The sequence below is a fragment of the Diabrotica undecimpunctata genome, chromosome 4 (genome assembly GCF_040954645.1).
Source record: "Diabrotica undecimpunctata isolate CICGRU chromosome 4, icDiaUnde3, whole genome shotgun sequence".
NCBI lineage: Eukaryota > Metazoa > Arthropoda > Insecta > Coleoptera > Chrysomelidae > Diabrotica > Diabrotica undecimpunctata.
The window spans coordinates 126,187,634-126,210,935 of NC_092806.1; the positions used below are offsets into that span (position 1 = coordinate 126,187,634).

General features: G+C 33.5%; 1 protein-coding gene across 1 annotated transcript in view; it reads left to right on the forward strand.

Moving 5' to 3' along the window:
• The window catches only part of LOC140439981 (uncharacterized), a 65,807-nt gene that overhangs the window by 12,500 nt on the left and 30,005 nt on the right, over positions 1–23,302 (forward strand). The window contains exons 2-3 of the mRNA XM_072530201.1: positions 9,737–9,982; positions 20,380–20,539. Of these exons, the coding sequence (XP_072386302.1) occupies positions 9,737–9,982; positions 20,380–20,539 (406 nt within the window). The remainder of the gene's footprint in view (positions 1–9,736; positions 9,983–20,379; positions 20,540–23,302) is intronic.

The window sequence follows — 23,302 nt, forward strand, 5'->3', positions numbered from 1 at the left end:
ATCATTATCAATGGCGTTACAACTCTTCGTGAGTATTTGCCGCATTTACTATTGCCTTCTAAGCTTGTCGGTCCTGTGCCACTATTTACTTGTATTTGTATAATACACGATTTTCATAGAACAGAGAATTGTCGTGTTCCTGTTAATAAATTGAAGAACAAAATTGAGAGATTTGGACAATAAAGTATCAGAAGACTCGCTACGAAGGATTCTTAGAAATATGAATTTCCGTTGGAGAAGAGCACAGGACAACAGAAAATTGTTGGTTGAAAAGACGGAAATAAGGGCTTGGAGAATCAAATATTTAAGACTTATCGAACATTATAGAAACGAAAACAGACCCATTGTTTACCTCGATGAGACATATGTACACAGTGGACATACTTTATCGAAAACTTGGAATGATAATTCTAGTAAAGGGTTACTGATGAACAGTTCGAAGGGCCAACGTTTAATAATAGTGCATGCTGGTGGTAAAATGGGATTTATTCCAAACACGCTTTTAATATTTAAGTCTGGTAGTAAATCCGGTGACTACCACTTAGAAATGAATGCCACGAATTACCGCAAATGGCTAAAGGAAAAACTAATTCCAAATTTACCGCCTAACTCAGTAGTTGTTTGCGATAATGCCTCATACCATTCGGTGCAAGTGAATCCTGCGCCTAATAGTAATTCAAAAAAAAAAAGATATGATTGATTGACTGATTAAAAACAATATAAAATTTAATCCTCAAAGTTTTAAACCCGAATTGTATGCGTTGATTAAGTACCATAAAAATCGTTTCAAAAGGTATGAATTCGATGAACTTTTGCGTGAATATGGTCACACTCTTTTACGGTTACCTCCATACCATCCGGATTTAAATCCGATAGAGCTAATATGGGCTGCGATTAAAAATAATATCGCACAAACTAACATGATTTTCAAATTGGAAGATGTGAGACACCTGTTGGAAAAACGAGTTTCCGAAATAACCCCAGATGAGTGGAGAAAACGATGTCATCATGCAAAAAAATTTCAAAATAATGAAATAACAAATAATAATATAAAATTTGTTATTTCATTACTTCGAAAACTTTTTCTCTCATACACCAACTATAATACAATGCATAGAAGCCATCTCCCACCGGCATATTTAGAATCTGTGCACTGTACATGTAATTGGGACCGTTCATTAGCATATAATTATCGTCACTCTTTAATATTTTGGTATTTTATTGGTATTTTATATTTTGGAAAATACGCTTGACAATAATTAATTGCTATTTTAAAAATCCATTTTGTTAAACTTATCAATATTCAGAACTTAATAATTCTTTTGTACAATAAAAATAGTTTGTTTGTTCAGGTAAAACGTATTACGAAGGTATTATTGTTTTTGTCCCATCAAATATCTTACTGATCATTTTTCAAATATATGTTTCAAATATATAATATGTTCAAAATTATTGAAAACTAAAAAATCGCCTTTATTCAGTATAATACGTTTTAGCTGTATTTACTAAATAGTGCGCACCACTGTCTTTTAGTTAAAATTTTAGTATCCAATCACCAACTTCAAAGGCGGTTCTTATACAATTTCGACATGCCTCATAATATGCAAATTAGATGCCTTCCGAAATGACGGGACCTCTACCTGTCACTGTCACATCATTTCGTTCTTTTAATATGGATAGGTTGTTATTCTTAGTTTTAGCGGCATTTTTTAACTCCATGGAATTTGTTGGTAATTTTTTCTCTAGGCTTTCTACTTTTTCCCATATTATTTTCCTCTAGGATTTGTTTTTTGTTTCTCAACTCACACATTAGTTCATGTAGCAGATGAATGATCGTATTTTCGATGCCAGCCCCTCTATTTATGGTTATCTTAAAATCAGCACAAATCACACTCGTTTCATCTAAAATTTGAAGTTTCCGGCATAATCCTGTGTCGTGCATAATTTATAGAATGCTTTTCTACCACTTACACAAAGTATTGTGCATATTTTCTTATTTGTGCAACAAGTAAACTTGTTTTTTTCGCTCTCGCTATCGCGATCATCCTTACCGGACGCCATCTTTTTATCAATGGATATAGCTGACTGGTAAAATAGACTTAAGAGGATCAAAGGTAAAATGAGGTAGAGATCCACAAGAAACCCAGATCGTAACTATATTTTCCCAACTGTCAGAATTTATTAGAATGACAGAAGATAGAGAGAAATGGAAGAACATCGGAAAAACCAATTTATGAAATGATGATACCACGATGCCTTTAATAGGTTAACAACTAAGAAGAATATGTTTAATATTAAATATTCTACAATAATGCTCAATAGATTAGAAAAAATAGAAAAGTACTATTTAAATATGAACTTTAATTATTTTTGGAGTACTTATTGCTCAAGATAATGTACTCTTCACTAAAAAAAAATAAAGCGTTGATGTTCGGTTTTTACAACCAGATCTCAATTATTATCAATTAAGTATTCTGGCATTGTAAATATATTTTTGAATAGTAATTTTGTAGATTATAAATGTTTATCGTAATTCAAGCTTATTGTTAATTCAGATCAATAATTGACTGCAAATTGGCAATGAATGCAAATTTTTATATAATAGCATCCTTAACTTTTTTACATCACTTAACAAGTTAGAGGTTCTTACCATGAATATTTACGCAAAAAGTTTGTGCTTGGCATAACAAGCATTCTTATACCATTCGTGTACTCGTACATATATTGGTCAATTCGGAATTTATTATTAGAAAAACCTACGTGTATTAATGCGTAATTAATCAGGTAGGGCAAACGTCAAATTTTATTCAATCGACACACGCAAGAATTCAGAATGACCTTAATGGATAAAATATTCAAAAATATGATAAATAGTAAATTATAGGAGCCGGAAAACGCTTTTTTATATTATGTAAGTGTATCCATTATTTTCAAACTTCCACAGCTTAGTCAAATAGACTTCATATGTATAAATAAAAGATACAGAAATTTAGTATTAGCAGTCAAAACAATTGCAAGTGCAGATATACCAACAAATCACTATATTTTAGTAGACAAATAAGACAGATTGAAAAGAGTTACAAGGACTAATAAGCAACCCGTTACTATTGTTAGAGAAAAGATGTCAAATAATACCGTAAAACCAGGAATAACTAGTGTATTAGAACAAAAAATAAAGTTGACAATCAGGCAAAGAGGAAAGTAGTGAAAAAAACTGGATGACAATTAAAGATATATTAAAGACCATTTAAGAAACAAAATTAAGTGCAGTAAAAACAAGAATAAATCAAGGATGGATGACAGAAGAAATACTGAGAATCATGGACCAACGAAAAGAATTCAGAAATATAGATAAAAACGAATACAAGAGGATCTATGCAATAATTAGGCAAAAGATAAAAAAATGCCATGATACCATAATGGCATTACAGCAGCTTATAAAAGAAATATGGGAACAGAAGTTCTTCCCCAATGATTGGAATATTGGAATACTTTGATAGATAAAAGGGAAGAATTACATAAAATGGTGGATGAATTAAATAGCGAATCAACAAAAATAGGTCTACAAATGAATTATAATAAAACGAAAATTATGACCAACCAAACAGAAGAGTTAATAATTAAAATTGCACAAACAACTATAGAACAAGTATAGTACATCCACTAATAATTTTCCAACATAAACATGTCTCATTCTGGTATCAAAGAGACCGCCTTTCAAATCAAGGTTGTCAGACATATTTCCTAAAATTCCTAAGGTTATATTTAAAAAATATTCTCTATTCCCTATTCGTTATTATTCAATTGCTAGTCAACGAACGACACTCTTAAAAAATAATATAAACATATTCTCAAAAAATATATATATAAATTAATTAACTAGGTACTAATATTTCCATGGACTCTTCACTAATGAATTAAAGCAACCGTGAACTTTGTATATATTACTTATATTCTAAGTAATTTTCGAATATTGGCAACATTGTAGTCTGGAGAGAATTTGAACGTTCGACATTGCCCTGTTGGTGAATTTAGCGGTAATACTTTTATAGATATAATGATCGACTTTTAAGAAATCAGACAACTTAGAATCCAAGTTCTAAAAAACGGTTTCAAGAATTGTATTATTTTTTTCCAAATTTCATTGATTTTATACCTTACCCGGAAACATGAAAAATTGCAGATATATTAATAATGGTATTAAGGTTATATTCACTAATTTTAAACTCATGCATTATGGTAACAGCGCGAAGCACAAAGCCGTAAATTCTAATGAACACCTGTTTGTCTGGCTATGACACCCTAAAATATTTCCTTTTGCAGAGGCGGAGGCTTATTATAAGATATAGGTAATATAAGTTATAAGTAATATTATATTTTTCTAGGATGGCATTTTTTAAGATGCATCAACTTCTGTGTTATCAATAAATAATGACAATTATGTTAATGACAGCTCTGAATTAAAAAATAAAGATTTGCACGTACAATCCCAAAAAATAGTTTTAAATATGTGTGAGTGTTTGAAAAAAGAAAATATTGGGATGGCTGATAATGCAATTGTTTCGAGAATTCATGTATTAAAAAAATCGGGTATAAGACGATATATACAATTATTAAATTAGGCACAGTTACAGATCATTCCTTAAAACGAAAGCGACCAAATAAAAAATTGGGTAGGATTGACACTGCTGCAAAAGACGTTATTCAGCGAACAGTTTACAATTGATAATGCAATTGTTTCGAGAATTCATGTATTAAAAAAATCGGGTATAAGACGATATATACAATTATTAAATTAGGCACAGTTACAGATCATTCCTTAAAACGAAAGCGACCAAATAAAAAATTGGGTAGCATTGACACTGCTGCAAAAGACGTTATTCAGCGAACAGTTTACAATTTTTACAAAGAAAATAGAGTGCCTACTTTAGAACTGATTCGTGAAAAATTAAGAGATTTCCCTGAATATAATTATATATTCCGCCGAATTCAGTGATTGTTATGGATAATGCGTCGGATCATTCCCGCATATTAAATAAAATACCTAATAATAACACGAAAAAGGACGAAATTTTAAAATTTATGCAACTTAAAAACATCACTGTTCCTAAAAAGATTCCAGTAAAGAAAGAATTAATTAGAATGATCAAAAGTCGGAATTTTAAAAACGAATACGTTATTGACACCATTTGCAGCAGGCACGGCCATACTCTTTTGCGATTACCCTCATACTATTGCATTTTTAATCCAATTGAAATGGTTTGGGGTACCGTAAAAAAACGATTGCGAAAATATAATCAGTCACCAACATTAAGCGCGATGGCCATTGAGAATATTCGAGAAATAATTAGTGGCATTAATAGCGATGTGTGGAAAAATTGCGAAGCTCATGTTGTAAAAATAGAAAACGAATATCCTGTTTTACCGGCAATAGCACCAATAGTTATCCAACCTGGGAACGATTCGACTTCAGAAGACTCTGACGATTCTTTTCAGTCCTTCTAATTAATTTCTTTACAGCTATCGCGATGCATCTTGAACACTAGTATTCATTATTATACAGTGTGTCGCATTTAAGATGAAGACACCTCTATATATCAGCTACTAAAATACATACAGATTTGACATTTTGCACAGTCATACATGTTGATAGTGCACATTTTTTTAAGATAGTCATCTGAAATTTAAATTTTAAACGCGGCTTACTGCGAATCCACAAACAGGGTAAATTTTCGATATTTTGCTTCGCGTTAGAGAAATCGGAAAAACTTATTTGGAAAAGTTGTTCCACTTATTGTAACCGCACATACCAAATTTCATGACAAAATTCGCAATTTTAGTTTTTCAGTATTATTTGTAATCTCGATCCTAAATCTACAATTGGCTGTCTAAAGATGCATCTCGGGACAGCCAACTGTCCGTTTTAGAATCCTGACTACAATTGAAGAGCTTATTTCCAAAGTGTCTTAAATCCATATAATGAAATCCATGAAATTACAGATTTTCATACAAATTTAACATACAAATTATACAATTTTACAATTTTCATATGCACTTTTAAATGGTAAATAAGAAGTTGTTTTGGTACATATAACTTTATTCTAGACTTGAAGAAATCTATAGAGTTTAAAAAAAGAAAATTAAAAAAATCGAAATTTTGGATTTAAGACACTTTGGAAATAAGCTCTTCAATTAATGAAAAAAGTAAAAGTGCGAATTTTGTCATAAAACTTTGTTATGTAGGGTTATAATAATATTTGGAATATCTTTTCCAAATAACTTTTTCAGATATCTCTAACTCCAAGCAAAATATTGAAGATTCACCCTGTTTGTGCATTAACAGTAGGCCGTGTTTAAAAATTAAATTTCAGTTGACTATCTTAATTGCTGGATAGACAATTTTTTAAAATTTTCTGACAGAATGAGCCATTATTTACAGATAACTGTAAAAAAATATTATGGTTTATGTAAAAACTAAATAATAAGTCCAATATTCTTATAAATCACTAAAATTAACAAGCTTTAATTTGAAAGAATTAATTTGTTATTTATTCGATGTTGTGAGCCCGCTCCCATTTGAAAAAAAAACTGATTCTGTCCTTTGAAGAGTCCTATTCAAAAATGCCCCGTTTAAACAAATCGAAGGTTGAAGGGTGCCGGACATTTTTGCCGGAAACAATTCAAATTCAAAAGATCACCTTTTTCTGCTACGGAAAATATTGCTCCGATTTCTCACCAAAATCAATGTTGATACTTTAGTGTAGATACTCTTGAATCTCAAAAATACTCATTTACATAGTTTTCAAGCCTCGAAAATGCATATTAGGTATCGCATTTTTCGGATTTTAAATCGCCTATATCTCCAAAACTATTAACTTTTGAGAAAAATGACATAGATCTTATTTAGAGTCACCCAAAAACCTAAAAAATATTTTTTGGAGCACAAAAGGTGATATTTTGAATTTGTTTAAAAAATTGTTTAAACAATTTCTGCCCAAAAATTGAGAAATTTTCCTGAATATAATTATGTAAAAATTAATAAAAATTATATGATTTTTCTTGAAATATGCGTTTGATAACTGATCCCTTTTCTTAATTTCCACGCCAATGGTCGGCATTGACATCAAAGAATCTCAAAAGCCGACGCTTGGCAAATTGACGATGGAAAAAGTATAAAAGAATATGTATATTTGGGACAACTAGTTAAATTAAACAAAGAAAATCAGACCGGAGAAATAAAGAGAAAGATACGGTTGGCTTGGGTTTCCTTCGGAAAACTTTCCTATACACTACAAAATAGAAAATACCCCCAATATTTAAAAACAAGAGTCTTCAAGCAATGTATACTTCCTGTTCTCACCTACAGTTCTTAAACTTGGACGTTTACAAAGGAAAACATGGAAAAAATAGCAAATACACAAAGAGCCATGGAAAGGCAAATGCTGAACATTAGGCTATCAGACAAGAAAAGAAATACTTGGATCCGCAACAAAACAAAAGTGACCGATATATTAACACAGATAACAAAAGTTAAGTAGAAGTTCGCTGGACATACCATAAGACAGAAAGACGACAGATGGAATAAGATAATTATACACTGGAGACCATATATTTACAAACGAAAAAGAGGAAGGCCACAAATGAGATGGTCAGATGACTTGAAGAAACACGCAGGCCCGAAGTGGATACAAACTGCCTACAATAGAGAGACGTGGAAGAAGAAAGAGGAGGCCTATGTCCAAAATTTCACAGCAAGACCTGTATATAAATATATATATATATATATATATATATATATATATATATATATATATATATATATATATATATATATATATATATATATATATATATATACGAAGTAACAAGAAGTCAAGAGACCTCTCTTTGATAGCAAATTAGGTGCTGTTGAACGACGCTAGAAGTAAGCTTTTACTCCGGCATGCATCGTATAGATGCCGCTCTATCGTACCAGGCTCTTATTTTAATTTTAATGGCCAAATACTAGACTGCATTTCATTTCAGTTTCATTTCGGCTTTGCAATATATGAAACCGGCGTTGAATTATCGGTGGACCATAGTTGTACCAACATTAGTAGTATATAATTGCCGGTAGTTGGAAAGACTTTTTGACTTCCGGTCAAATTATTGGCGAAGTATCAGACATAAAACATTGATGGAGGAGATGATCAGTTATAAAAAAATCGATGTAGGAAAGGATCACCGATAAAGAATAAATAGAGAAAAGGATTATCGATAAGCACATTTAGAGTGTAAGTAAGGATTTTTAGTACTTCAAATCATTAGGAAAATATGTGCCAATCTATTCCCTCAGTATTGTGTAAAATGGATAGGTGGGATGTAGTATTTTAAGATAAGAAGAGATTTAAGAATCGCAATACGAATTAAATCATTAAAAGTGTCTGAGGAACTTAAAGAAGTAAGGAAAAACACTGGAGCTGTATAAAAGAAATGTTATCAACTTCAGAATAAAATACCAAGTTGGATCTAAAAAATCTCGAACGACATCGAGTTTAACACGATATCCTAATTAATAGACTAATGGAGAAAGATATGTGGTGTAGTATGGTGTGGGGTGTTGGAACCAAACGACGGAAATAAGGATCAACATGAGATCTACCCAAAGATACCTTTAATGTATGTAAAGCAGTACATCAGGGTTGCATATTTTCACCAGTACTTTTTATATTATAAGCAGAAAAAATATTGCACATGGCTCTGGAAGAAGAAATTAGAGGAATTAAAATTAACGGAATTCCGATAGATAAGATACGATACGCAGTCAATACGGTAATTCTAGCACCAACTTTGGATCTTCGGCACATTTTGGACTTACAATTAACGCTTACAATTAACGCAAATTTATGTTAATAGGTCGACAGCCTATAATTAATAGTATCTTGACAATCGGCGGAAATATTATAGAAGAGGTACATATAACGATTTAAATATCTGGCTGCCAAGATGAATGGAAAATGGAACTGCGATGTGAATCAATTATATTATCAATTATTTGTCAAACTCAATGACCACTTACTCAGCAGTGACCGACGGCTTTACGTACCCTACGAAGCACAATGACGGTTGGCATAATTATTAAAAATTGAAAATATCGTTGTCGGTGCCGAGGACGGAACTTGTATATTCCGGCTTGATATGCCAATATCTTAGCCGAACTCTTATCAGACCAGACTCTGTAGACAGAGAACTACTCAGCATCGTTAAGCCACCAAGCGACGTGTAATATCAAAGACGTAGCCACCACATTTCGATGAGTCCAAAACGGCAATCTGCAAACGTTTTAAAGGTAATATTTTATACCCTCTCAATACAAAATAAATAGAATAATATAAAGTATAAAGTTACCTATAATTTTTGTAAGTATCTCTTTTTATATCTATTACATGTATCGTATGTGATGCACTATTACTGCATCCTGTACATTATATACAAGAAATAACACAAACTTCGTACCATTACTAGTCCATAAACCCCACAAAAATTTCATTATCCGCGTAGGAGCGTCTACTTACTCATAACTGTTGTCATTATGTAGTTTTCTGTGTCGACCTTTTAAATTTGTGTCATGTTTAAATGAACTAAATTAGCAACAAATTTTAAATTATGTTTATTTTTGTCAATGTAGTTCGCATATGTTTTGGCATTTTTTAAGGAAGTGTTGTATTACAATGATAAAATTTTGTTTTTGTTTAAGGCCGGCAGACATACCTGAAATTTTATGGTTTGAAGAAGAGACTGAATTAATTCGTAGTTGTGCAGCCTTATCATCCGCCGTTGGTCTTCAAAAAAGTTTCAGTACGTCAGATATTAGCCAGTTACCGTCACCTGAAGAGGGACCCACTCTTCCAGGACTTAGAAATGCTGTATCTGAGTTAGCCCTTAATTCATTACAAAGATCAGGATTTATTTTGGAGAATGCAAGATTGGACCAAACTTCCAGGTAAGAACTACACTTTGATAGCTTTTGGAATTTATAAAGGGTGTTTCGAACATAGACAAAGAAATAAAATATTTTTGTGGATGATCTCTGCTTTAATTTTAAGAGTAAAAGTTATAATAAACATCTGTGATGTGATAAGTTTGTTATTCAAGGAGCTTAAAAGTTTAAAATTAAAATTAATAATTTATAATAGATCAAAAACGTTGGCAGATAATTTTTCAAATTTGGTAAACTTTAGCTCTTTACAACTTAAAACAAATTATGCTACGTTATCTACACTCATATTAGTGATAGAGTGAGTGCTCCAATAGTTTCCCAGTTAAACATTTGAAACACTTTGTGAGCCTCTATAGATTACCTACTATCTTTAGTAGAAGCCACAGTTAGAATGCAGTTATATAAACGACTATCATCATTGTTTCAAGTAAAGCATGATTCAATCATCGATGTATAAATAAGAGAGTTACATTGTCGAACTAATCAATAACGTGAGGAAAAATACTATTAAAAAAGTAAAATATATCAAAAACTTAATGTCGATAGCTTATCTATATTTATCAGTTTTCAATATTTTTCATTGTAAACATCTTTTTTAAGAAATAAAGATCATTATAAAGTCATTAGGAGAAGCGAATCAGTCTTAATCCCCATTTTTCACGCAAAGCAAACTAGTCCCCTTTTTTGATTTGGGTAATGGCCATTAGACCAAAAACTTGTTGGCAAAAACTATGAAAGCTCAGTTATATTTCTTTTTCGCCAGCGGATGAAAGTACCTACATCATGGAGCCATTGCGAGTATCTGTCGTGAGTTTGAAACAGGGTATGACTCTTAGTGTGCAAGTCAAATGTGTGGTGTTAAATGTATTGAACTATCATCTGAACTTAAAAAATGATGACAGCATGACTATTACTGTGGAAAAAGTTTCTAAAATGTGTGGTGTAAGTGTTCGCAAAATTTATGACATCCGTGAAGAGGCACGGCGAACTGAAACCGGTACAAAAAAGGAAGAAAAACAGTTTCCAGTAAAATTCACGTAAAGATACTTACGATGAGGGAGTAAAATTTCGAATAAGGAAAATTGTACATGATTTTTTTGGAAAACATACCAGGAACCGACGACAGCATAATGAACAAGTGAAGGATGATGAGGACCTACCAGCTTTTTAAAAAACCATATTTCGTAGGCTACTAAATGACATGAGTTTTATATATATATATATATATATATATATATATATATATATATATATATATATATATATATATATATATATATATATATATATATATATATATATATATATGTATATAAGGTTCTTGAACTCCTAAAAGTGGAGCATAGAGCTTCAGTGAAAACGCGCCATCGGGTTCTATTTTGCGCTAAGGCCTTCACCTCATTCCAAGACTTTCCTTGGCCTCTTATCTCGTCCATGATGGATCTTCTCCAAGTTTGTACTGGGCGACCTCTTTTTCTTTTCCCTTGAGGATTCCACTCTAGGGCAGTCTTTGCGATACTGGAACTATTTTTTCGGAGTGTGTAACCGATCCAACCCCACTTTCTGGACTTAATTTCATTTTGTACCCTCTTTTGTTCGGTCAGGTATAGCAGATCTTTGTTTCTGATGGTGTTAGGCCAGAATATACGAACAATTCTTCGTAGACATTTGTTAACAAAGACCTGCAGTTTGTCTGTGAGGGTGTTTGTCACATTCCAGGTTTCACATCCGCAGAGTAGAACAGACATGACATTTGATCGGAATATTCGGATATTTGTCCTTGTAGTATACTCGCCAGATCTCCAAACAGGGTTGAGCGTGCTGAAAGCTTGTTGGGATTTTCGTATCCTCATACGAATATCGTCTTCTGTACCTCCGTTTTCTGTTATGACACTTCCAAGATACGTAAAGTTTTCCACATTTTCAATCTGCATATTGTCGATAGTAAATAGCGTGTTGTTCCTTGCATTTATTCTCATGGACTTGGTTTTACTAATATTAATTTTTAAACCTATTTTATTGGCTTCAGTGGAAAGTGTTTCCAATTGGTAAGCCAGATCTTGGAACCTTTGACCTAATAGGCAGATATCGTCTGCGTATTCTAGATCGCTTAGGCATGTGGTTAACGTCCATTGTATCCCTCTTGTGTCAGGGTCTAGTTTGGAGATATAGTATAGTCTATAGCTATGTTAAAAAGAAACGGAGAAAGCACGCGTCCCTGTCTAACTCCAGTAAGTACGTCGAATTCGTCACTGTTGATCCCATTGTGTGCATTTCGCATCAGTATATAGTGACTTTATAATAGAAATTATTTTTTGCGGGATGTTTCTTTGCTCTAAAATTTTCCATACAGCAGCGTGAGACAAGCTATCAAAGGCACGTTCAAAATCCACAAAAACCATGTATAGGGGTGTGTTCCATTCAACCGATTGTTCCATTATTACCCTCACAGTATTAATGTGGTCTATGCAGGAGGATTCTGGTCTAAAGCCTGCTTGATTAGCTCGAAACTCAACCTTGTTTGTTATTCTTTTCAGTATGATGGTCGTGAAAATTTTATTTATGACAGTAAGCAAGGTTATTTCTTTCCAATTTTTGCACAGTGTGAGGTTGCCTTTTTTTGGAAGCTTGATAATGTTACCTTTTTTCCAGCCCGCTGGAATGTGGTTTGTTTCCCATACCTCTTGGATTATGGGGAGCAAAAGTTCAGCAGTTAGATGCGGATCAGCTTTAAGTATTTCAGCAGCAATGTTATCGATTCCCGGTGACTTGTTGTTTCTCAGAGATTTGATAGCTGCTATTATTTCCGTTTTGGAAGGGGCCTCACAAGAAATATGCAAGTCTATATTCTGCGTGTTTTCGACAATTTCGTCTGCGTTATCTCTGGGAATGCCTAGCATCTCCTGAAAATGCTCTTTCCATCTCTCTACTTGGTCATCTGTTATAGTAAGTAATTCGCCTGTCTTGGATCTTACAATGTTCGAACAGTTGGACACTTTTTGTGTTAGTCGTCTAGTAATTTGGTAAAGCTCCCTAGTTCTGTTGTGTTGTGCAGCTGTTTCTGCTTGTTTTGCCAGTTCCTCGGCCCACCTTCTTTTGTCTCTTCTTGCTTTTCTTTTAACTGATTTATTTATTGTTTGATATTCCTGTTGTCGGTGTGCTCTTCTTTCTACTGTTCTTGCTTGCAGGATATCTTGTTTTCGTTGTTTTCTTTCCTCGATAAGATTCCATGCTTTATCTGATATCCATTCCTTTCTATCTTTCTCTTTTTTACCCAGTTTGTCTTCAGCTATTTCTGTCAAAACATCTGCGAAATCTTCACAGCTATTTATTTCACGTTTTCTTGTTTTGAGTTGAAGTTCCTCTCTAAACATATGTCTTCCTGGGACCGTTTTTAGTTTATCTAGATTGTATGTTGCCATTTGATTTTAATGGTACCAATTACGAGATGATGGTCACTTGCGATGTCTGCTCCTCTTTTATTACGTACACCAAGAAGAGATGATCTCCATCTTTTTGATATAGCGATGTGGTCTATTTGATTTTCTCTTGTATGGCCAGGTGCAGTCCATGTTACCTTGTGAATATTTTTATGTGGAAAGATCGTTTCACCAATAACTAAACTATGACTGGAACATCATCATCATTCCTAGGCCATGTTTGCCCATTACGGTTTCTAAGTTAATATTGTCTTCTCCAACTTTAGCGTTCATATCACCCATCACTATTAGTATATCACCTCGGTTTACTTGTTGGGTCGTTTGTTCTAGTTGTTCGTAGAAAATGTCTTTTTCTTCGTGGAGAGATGTATTTGTGGGAGCATAGCATTGAATCACTGTTATCTTACAGTATCTGGTATAAAATCTGGCAGTCATAATTCTATCATTAATGGGTTTCCATGAAATAAGGCTTTTTTTGGCTTGTTTGCTGAGTAAAAGACCCACTCCGCTCTCGTGGCTCCCATTTTCTTTACCACTGTATAATAGGAGTTCTCCTGTTTGGGTATAGTGTTCACCATTGCCCAACCATCTTAATTCCGATAGACCGACAAAGCTTAATTTGTACCTATTTAACTCTTTTACTGCTTGAGCTAGTTTAGAAATCTCATACAGAGTTTTAACATTCCAGCAACCAAATCGTGTCCGTGTTTTCGGTGATGCCAAGGTCGTCAACATGTGTTCCGTCCGGTTTGTTTCTGCCAAAGTTTCAGTAATAAGGTCAAATTTAGGATGGGTAGGTTATTGGCCTTCCGCATCCGAGTCTGGTGCCGGGGCTGCCGACTGTAGCCCACAAGCCTCAGGGGGTAGTGGACCTGGAGATGGCAACGACATTTCCTCCGTGCAGGATGAGAAGGTTATACCGCCTATACTCGGTCGTCAGAGCCTCGTTTGTGCTAACAGGGTTCACCAACGGGAAGGTGAGGTTGACTGTTGAGTAGGAGAGGCTATTTGAGACGCATCACTACCCCATTAGAACCCCATGGCATGGGTTTTGAATATGGTAAAAGAAGTCGAAATTGGATAATGATGGAAAGAAAAGATATTATATCCTGGAGATACATTGAGGAAGAATGATAATGTAAACCTTGTTTATACCAATGAGTCTTGGATTAAAGTCAGTGCTTCAGTCAAAAAGGAATGAAAGGACACAACGATCAAGAGACCACGAGATGCGAAATAGGTGTCTAATAATTTCCACAGATGGTATATTTCCTATTTAAAGTTAAAGGTTTGTCGTACTTGAAGACAAAGGGCAGATATCTATATCGTTAAAAGATGTCTCCTTCGGAATAAAAATCGACCTGTTTTAGCATTTATACAAAATCCATTGAATATTGCCAAATTGACAAAATCCATTGAATGGTCAATCCTGTATGTTAATATTATTAAATAGTTAAAATTAATAGGCAACGGCATTTTGAAATTCAATAATTTCAAGTACAAAGTGTCAATGTTTATTAAATTAAATGGACATCATTCGAGGGATATAAATTAAAGATCGGAAATTTCATCACAAATGCATAAATTACTTTATATTAGCTCTATTTGAATTTTATAAACTCTATATAGGGCATGGTTGCGTCTAATTCGGGAGACACTATAAGTATAAATTGTTTACTGTTTACTAAAATCTTTCTCTTTGTAAAAATTTTTATTTAAAAAATTTCTTTATAAAAGGTTTTTTAATATAATAAACCTAAAGTGAAAAGCTAAAATAAAATTCAGTTATTTTCCCTCTCACAATAACAATATAACATCACAAATTGTCATTGGCCAAATAGTTTCACCATTCATCCATCAATTTTGTTGTTTTTCCATAATTTTGATAACATACATTACTATTTAATCAACTCTCTCCATCCATCCAACATCCATAAACCTAGAACTTAAACACTAGAATATTTCTCAGGTACTAAATGTTGTTTTTAACATATAGGACCTTATTATTACTTAACTTCACTAAAAAACCTCTCATCCTATAACCATTACTCATAATTTTAGCTAAATAGGGCCTTTAGTTATGCTGTTTCTATTATATTTCATAATATGACCATATGTCACATTATACCATATTCCTATAACTGCAACCTCAAACAATAGATTACACAACTCTAATCATATCCTGACCTTACATTAATAATAATTTTTCCAATAATTATCTAGATCATAATTCATATTCACGCCCAAGTAATACAACTCATCAGCAGCTGGTAGACTTAAACGGACATTTGTTCAACAAGCTAGGATGGCGATCTTTTTACCATTTAGAGCGTACTAAGTCATGTAACTTAAAGGACCACCCACTGGCGTGGGAAATAAGAACACAAGCAGTTCAAACATTACGTAATTTAATAATTGAATGTTACTACAACTAAGTTAATATCTAGCCAAACTTTTAGCGCAAGTTCTTTTATTGAAACCGCCGATCACTGTCCACCATACACTAGTCCGCGACACTAGCACTGATACAGATTAAAATGTTACTAATAATTATCACTTCAACTAAGGATGTTTTCTTTAATATTGATATACTTGATAAAGAGTGAGCGTTCAGCTTTTAACTATAAGCTATGTAACAATAACTAGGTATACTCAATACACGAGAGTCTAAACTCTAAAACCAGCAATGTGTTGAATTTGATCGAATACGAAATTAACACTAACTAATAAGCGAGAGTTAAACCTCTAACAAGAAGCTACCAGCTAAGTCGGGATACAATTTTATACTGACTACTTAAAACTCTGATTTTCAATGCCTGTCTATTGCAAGGGATTTGCGGGGGATGGGGGACAACTTCGATATTTCTATACAGAGGTAGGTAAAACCCACCTTTTGAATTCCTTCTAACAGGGAAATTTTGGGAATTGGTAGGAGAAAGTTAATCTGTGGGTAAACATATCTTTTCAACACATTATCGGCTTTCATGAGAATTTGCTGGAGAATTTACCTCAGTAGATTTTAAGACGTGTAAGTTAATTGCTACCAGTGGCGTAGCAACACTTGGATACATTTCTTACAGAAATTTATCCAGCAGCAGTTGTCTTAACTAAGATATTCTTTAATTATACAAGCAATATTTTAATCAATTATTATTCTGTTCACCGTCTATATCTAATACATTCTTACATACATCAATTAACATCTCAATATGTAATAATAAAGAATCCAGCATCGTGCAAATATCTGTTTTCCATATTCCAGGCATCAATTGTTGATAAAAACATATAGGCCCTTATTTAATATTAAAAAAAATTTAGCTCTTCACCACTGAATCAGATATTTGTATAGATGTTTACAATCATAACTTTTATCAATCTTCAATCCACCCACAATAATACCTTTTTTTGTATAACACCTGTGCGGTGTTTGTATATTGTTATCTGGTCACAAATGACCAATTATCAGTTATCTTCTGACCTAACTTAATAAACAGCAAATACTTAATTATGACTTACTATTTTATCTATCAACTAATGCACTAACTAACTAACATGCAATAGCACTATACTCTGCTTTTTACACTAAACTGTTACAGATTTACACTAACTCAAATGGTTTTGTCCTTATGAGTCTTCTTTTTAGTTCAGTGTTGTCAAGAAGCTAGATTGCCTCGACATTTACATGACTATGCAGCATCTGCTCGTGACTTGCTGCTGTTCTCTTGATTATTTCGCTCACAGTTCCTATACCCAGGTCCTGGTGGAGGTTGCTGTTACGGATACACCAAGGAGCATCAACAATGTGTCTCAGTACTTTGTTTTGAAATCTCTGGATAATATGTAGATTACTAGCTTTGGTACAGCCTCAGAGTTGGCACCCATATACCCATACTGGCCTCAGTACTTGCTTGTAAATGGATAATTTATTATGAATGGATAATGTTGAATTTTTTCCAATCAGACAATACAATTTCTTATATCTAATACAAAGCTCCCCTCTTTTCTTTTTGACATGGACTTTCCAGCGCAGCTTCGCGTCTAGGGTGATGCCCAAGTATTTTACTGATGTTGCATAAGGAACTTGGGTATCATTTGTTCTAACTGAGAAATTTTCTATTTTTTTATTTGTAAAGTTAATGTGTGCAGATTTAGTCTCATTTAATTTTATTCGCCATTTTCTGATCCAGTTATGTATTTTATTTACTGATAGTTGCAACTTATCAGTCGCTTCTTCACTAGTGTCTCCTATCGCTAGTATGGCTGTATCATCCGCGAAGGTGGCAATAGTGTTTTGGTTTAGCGCTGGAATGTCACACGTATCAAATAGGTACAGGAACGGACCTACGACACTCCCTTGTGGCACACTAGCTTTGATCTCCCTTAAGTCGGTGTACACTTTTTTTTGTTTTACTCTGAAACATCTATTCGCAATGTATGATTTTAAGATTTCTGAATACCATTTAGGCATGAACGTTCTTAGTTTATACTTTAAATCCTCATGCCAGACTTTATCAAACGCCTGTGCTACGTCCAAGAAGATTGTAGAGCAGACTTTCTTTTCTTCTAATGTTTTTCTATTATATTCGTTATTCTGTAAACTTGATCTATATTGGAATGTTGATTTCTGAAACCAAATTGATGATTTGGTATAAAATTTTTTCTTTCTATTATTGATTTTAATCTTTTCAATAGAAGTTTTTTAAATAGTTTTGACATCACCGGAAGGAGTGATATTGGTCGATGGGATGTCACTTTATTAGGAGGTTTACCTGGCTTGGCAATCATAATGACGTCGGCTACTTTCCAGAGCCTGGGAACATATCTCAATCTAAAAGCAGCATTTATTAGGTGTGTCAGCTTAACTACGGCTTTTCTTGGTAGATTTTTTAATAGTTCTCCTGTTATGAGATCATATCCTGGAGCTTTCTTAGGATTTATATTCTCTTTTATGTCTATTGATACTTCTCTAAATGATGTCAACGTTATTCTTTCTTCAGTTTGAAATGGTTCTTTTCATCTCAGTTCTTCACCATCATTGTTGTTGGGTTTGAACGTGCTTTCTAAATGATCAGCAAATCGTTCTGCTTTCTGTTCGTTACTTCTAGCCCAGTTTTTACGCAGTTTTAAGTTTTTGTGTAGCATTATTTAGACTAGTTTTGTCTCGTTGAGCTCTGTATTGCTGCCATTTTTTTCTTAACTTCCTTTTTTCTACTATGAGTTCTCTGATTTATTTTGGGTAGTTGTTTCCTTTTGTCCTAGAAGTTATTGTGCGAGTGTTTTCCCAAGGTACCTATTGGATATTTTTTATAAAAACTTTTAATTCATCATCAAGTTGCCTCGTGTTTCTCAATGGCATAACAAGTTTATTTGTTAGTCAATAATGGATTGCACTCTTTTTTAATCACTGTATCACTCATAGTTAAAATTATCGGTGAGTGATCAGAGTTCATGTCCCAGCCGTCACTGATATCCAGATAGTTAGCTGAGATATTTTTGTAAATAAAGAAATCTATCAGGTCGGAATTTTGTTCCTATCGGTAGGCCAGTATGTTGGTTTGCCAGTAGAGATTACTTCACCCTTTTGTTCCTTAACAGCTAAAAATAGTTCTTTTCCTTTAGTTGTAGTTAGCCTAGAGCCCCAGTGGGTATTCTAAGCCTAGCACTTAACAGTATTTTAGTAGTTAGTTGTATCGATAATTTTCCAGTAAGTACGTAATAAAGGCTTCTTTTATTGCAATCAGTTCTGGATTAAAAATGAACATTTGCTCTTGTAACCTATATATTATTTCAACCGTTTCATCATAAATATATTATTTCAGCATTTCAATATATTATTCCATAATCATTTCAATTTTATAATCTTTTCATAATCATTTCATCCGTTTTATCATAAAAATGGCAGAGCCCACCTGGTTTCCTAATTTTGATCCATCTGCTAATTTTTTTTTCGTACTTGTTCCTTTTTATGTACATCTCGATTATAAATTATTTTCCAATGTTTGTTGGAATGTCTTTATTTTTGTGGTCTTAGTATAAGTTTTAATAGGATTGGAAAGAGCTTGGAAACTTGTGGACCACAGAGGGATATTCATTGCTGGTGAAGATGTGAAACAATTTCTATGATGGATAGAAAATTTTCTGCCAACAAAATGGTTTTCTTTTTTACCCAGTACTTTGATGTTAGAGAACATGTAGTTAAGTTAGCGATCAAAGTTAAGAGTTAAGAATTTGTGGTTTTTCGGTTAGTTACAAATTTATCAGATATGTTTTTTTCTTAAATATAATAAGTATTTGCAGGTCTTTGCTTCAATACCATCGACTGGAAGAATCTTTGGAGGAATCTTACATATACATATTCTTAAATATTTTGTTCGAATTGGTCTAATTTTTTGAGATGAATCTTAGCAGCTGAATCATATAAAATGAGCCGTAATCCAACCTGATCTAACTGGTGACTTATAAAATAAAATAGATATATTTGAGTCAACAGTCCACAAATGTTCAAAAATTGATTTGTTAATCAGTTGATCATGAAAAGGCGCTCCTTGTGAGTTTTGTTTTTGGTGACAAGGAATTGCGCTCTCCAAGGATATTGACTTTCTTCAATAATGTTACCGTTTAAAAACTTCTTCACCTCATTTTTAATAATAATTTGATCCTCAGTATTGTGCCTGCGTGATTTTACAGCGATTACTGCGAAACGTCACACTGACAACTATTATTGTCAATTGAAAATAAAAAATTAGGGGCAACAAAATTTTTAAAAGCAATAATACGCCGGCACAGACGATTAAACTAATTAAAACAGATTAAATATTGTCGAAAAATATTGTAACAATAACTTCTTCAATAGAAATATTCTACCAAAGTACAACAATAACATAGTAAGCATATGTTTAATAATTTAGTAGCCGAATGGCGAATATGATTTGGTGTTATAGTATGTATCTTAAATTTTAGGTCTTGCTCAACATGGGTCGCTGTTGGTGATATAGCTTCAACTTCTCAATTGCCTTCTCCACATGGTGGTCAATCAAATTCAAATACTCAGCAACCTACCAGTACTCCGCCTCCACCTGTTTTTACTGCTGCTGACTTTATACGATCTGTTAATAAAAAGGTAAGAATAGCCTTTATTATATTTGATCATTTTGATGTACTTAATTTATTTACTGTCAACTGCCGTTGTGGGATCATCAAGTTGGTGCACTCGTAAGCCACTCCGATACCACAGTATATTACTTTATAAAGAATTCTTTAGCAATACACTGCCGATACTCACATCAACTGTGATTCAATAGCCATCGGTAAAGTTCATTCGGAGTCTGTGTGGTACCACGACGCTAATAGTATTTTATTTCTGAAATGGCAGGTTCTTCCAAAAGAGTGTATTTTGGAGAACCTAATTTTGATGAAAGTGTAAGTTGACGCAAATACCCTCTATTTCTATAATGGCTATATTTACTGTGGTAAGGATAGTGATGGTTTTTCTCTAACAAACGAGGAGAGATGTTTCATCAAACAAACACAAACTCCGACTGACCTATGTTGGCGCGCTCAAGCGAAACAAAAAGGAAATACCTATGCAGTTCCTTCCAAGTCGGAGCAGAGCTGAAGGATCTTCCATTTCTGGTTTTACAAATAATATATATTTTAATTGCTGTTATCGTTTATCGTTTTAATCGCCGAAACTGTTCACTACGCTTTTGGAATATATATGTTAAAGGGCAAAACTGACCGACAAGGGCATAAACATAAACGGAGAAAAGCTTAGCCATCTAAGGTTTGCAGATGATATTGTACTAATAGCTGATAGGATAGATGAGGCCAAAGAACTTTTAAATCAGCTCTACCTTTCCTCGCTAGAAGGGGGATTGAAAATAAATATATCTAAAACCCAGATGATGACAAATCTTGTAGTCAGCGAAGATATATGCGTAGGAACAAGATCCATAGACCAGGTAATGGCCTATAAATACCTAGGTCATGAGATTCGCATAGGAAAAGATAACCAAACCGTTGAGCTTCTCCGTCGTATAAGACTGACTTGGGCAGCCTTCGGCAAGCTGAACCATATTTTCAAATCGTCTGATATACCAATATGCCTTAAAAGAAAAACGTTTAATCAGTGTGTTTTGCCAGTGTTTACTTACGGTGCCGAAACGTTGACCATGACAAGGAGAACAGTTCAAAAGATCCGTGTGTGTCAAAGGGCGATGGAGCGTGCTATGTTGGGCGTTTCACTACGAGACAAGATCCCAAATCGCCAGCTACGACAAAGAACAGGAGTGGCTGATGCAGTAGAGAGAGTAGCAACACTAAAATGGAACTGGGCAGGTCACGTGGCTCGAATGACAGACAATAGATGGACAAAGCGGATACTGGAATGGAGACCAAGAGATGATGCCTACCGAAGTAGAGGTCGTCCACCAACACGTTGGACTGACGATCTAAAACGTTGTCATAGGAATTGGATGCAAGAGGCACAAGATCGAAATAGATGGAAAATTATGAGGGAGATCTATGTCCAGCAGTGGAAAAGCGAAGATTGAATGATGATATTTTAATTTAGGATTTTATATATTTTAATTGGGGAGTTTATATATTTGAATTCCTTGTTCTTTATATGAAACGAACAAATCAAGAAAGAAATAGTGAAGAAATAGTGATTTTATTTTTTATATTTCTTTTGAACGAAATTATGTTCTGCTGTCAGAAAACCCTTCATTTCCTGAGAAAGATATTCAATTTTGAATGGACATAGTAAAATAAAAAAAGAACCGTAAAAAAACAAGTAAACAAGCTAGTGGGTTTATGGGAAACACTATAGAAACGCAAACGAAATCATGATACAGTCTAGAGTGTCCATTATTGGACGTGCGCCTCCCTCAGTCGCTTCCAGTGCTCCCGATTTTGTGTCGTATAAATCCAGGTTTTGTTTTCCCTTTTAATAACGTTTCTTAAATACTGCATTTAGCAAGTATTGGGTGTCAGCAGAATGTAAGTGGTTTTTTGGTGAGGTGTAATCACCTTACCCTACTAAACGTTCTTTAGACTGTTGATGTATTACCATGAAGTTTTCCGTTATAATTCCCCCATCCTCTAGAAATAAATTTCTGTAATTCGTTTTATAGAGGGGGGCATACTATGCACCACACAGCATTAATGCCTAGCTGTTCTCTCTAAAGTATAAGATACACCGGGGTAAGTGGAACCGTGAATTTTTGGTTGTTCCTGTTTGAAATGCATTGACCAAAAAATATGTCTCTAAATCTGACTTATTTTTGGCAAGATTGCTGAAAAGACATTAAGTAACTGCTACACAAACATATGAGCGAATCACACCTTCCAATTTTATTTTGTTACTATTTTTTATTTTTACGTACATTGGTTATACTTACCCCACTAGTGTGGAGTAAGTGTAGCAAACATTTTCTTATAAATTTACAACATATCAAAACCTACAATGTTAAAGAATAGCCTAAATGATGCTCAAACTCATCAATCGATGTACACGTTACCTTCATCTTTTTCCACGGTTTAAAAATTTTTAATAAAATGTAAATATTCGTAATATTGTTCTGAATAAACTATGATTTAAGTTTAAAATAAGTTTATTTTTAACGTTTCGACTTCCTCTTCGGAAATCGTTCTAAAAAATATGAAACATTAATAATTTAAACAAATTTTGTTTTTGCTACTTGGTGAAAAATTCTTCTAATAATTTAATTTTATCTGACTCATTTATATTGACTAATACATTTTAAAATAGACGACTTTAAAATGAAATTGGCAATATTGTTGAGTTGCGTTCTTGGGACGACTTTATTGTTAAGACAGTTCATTCGCTTACATCCACATGCAAGGATGACAGTAAAATTTT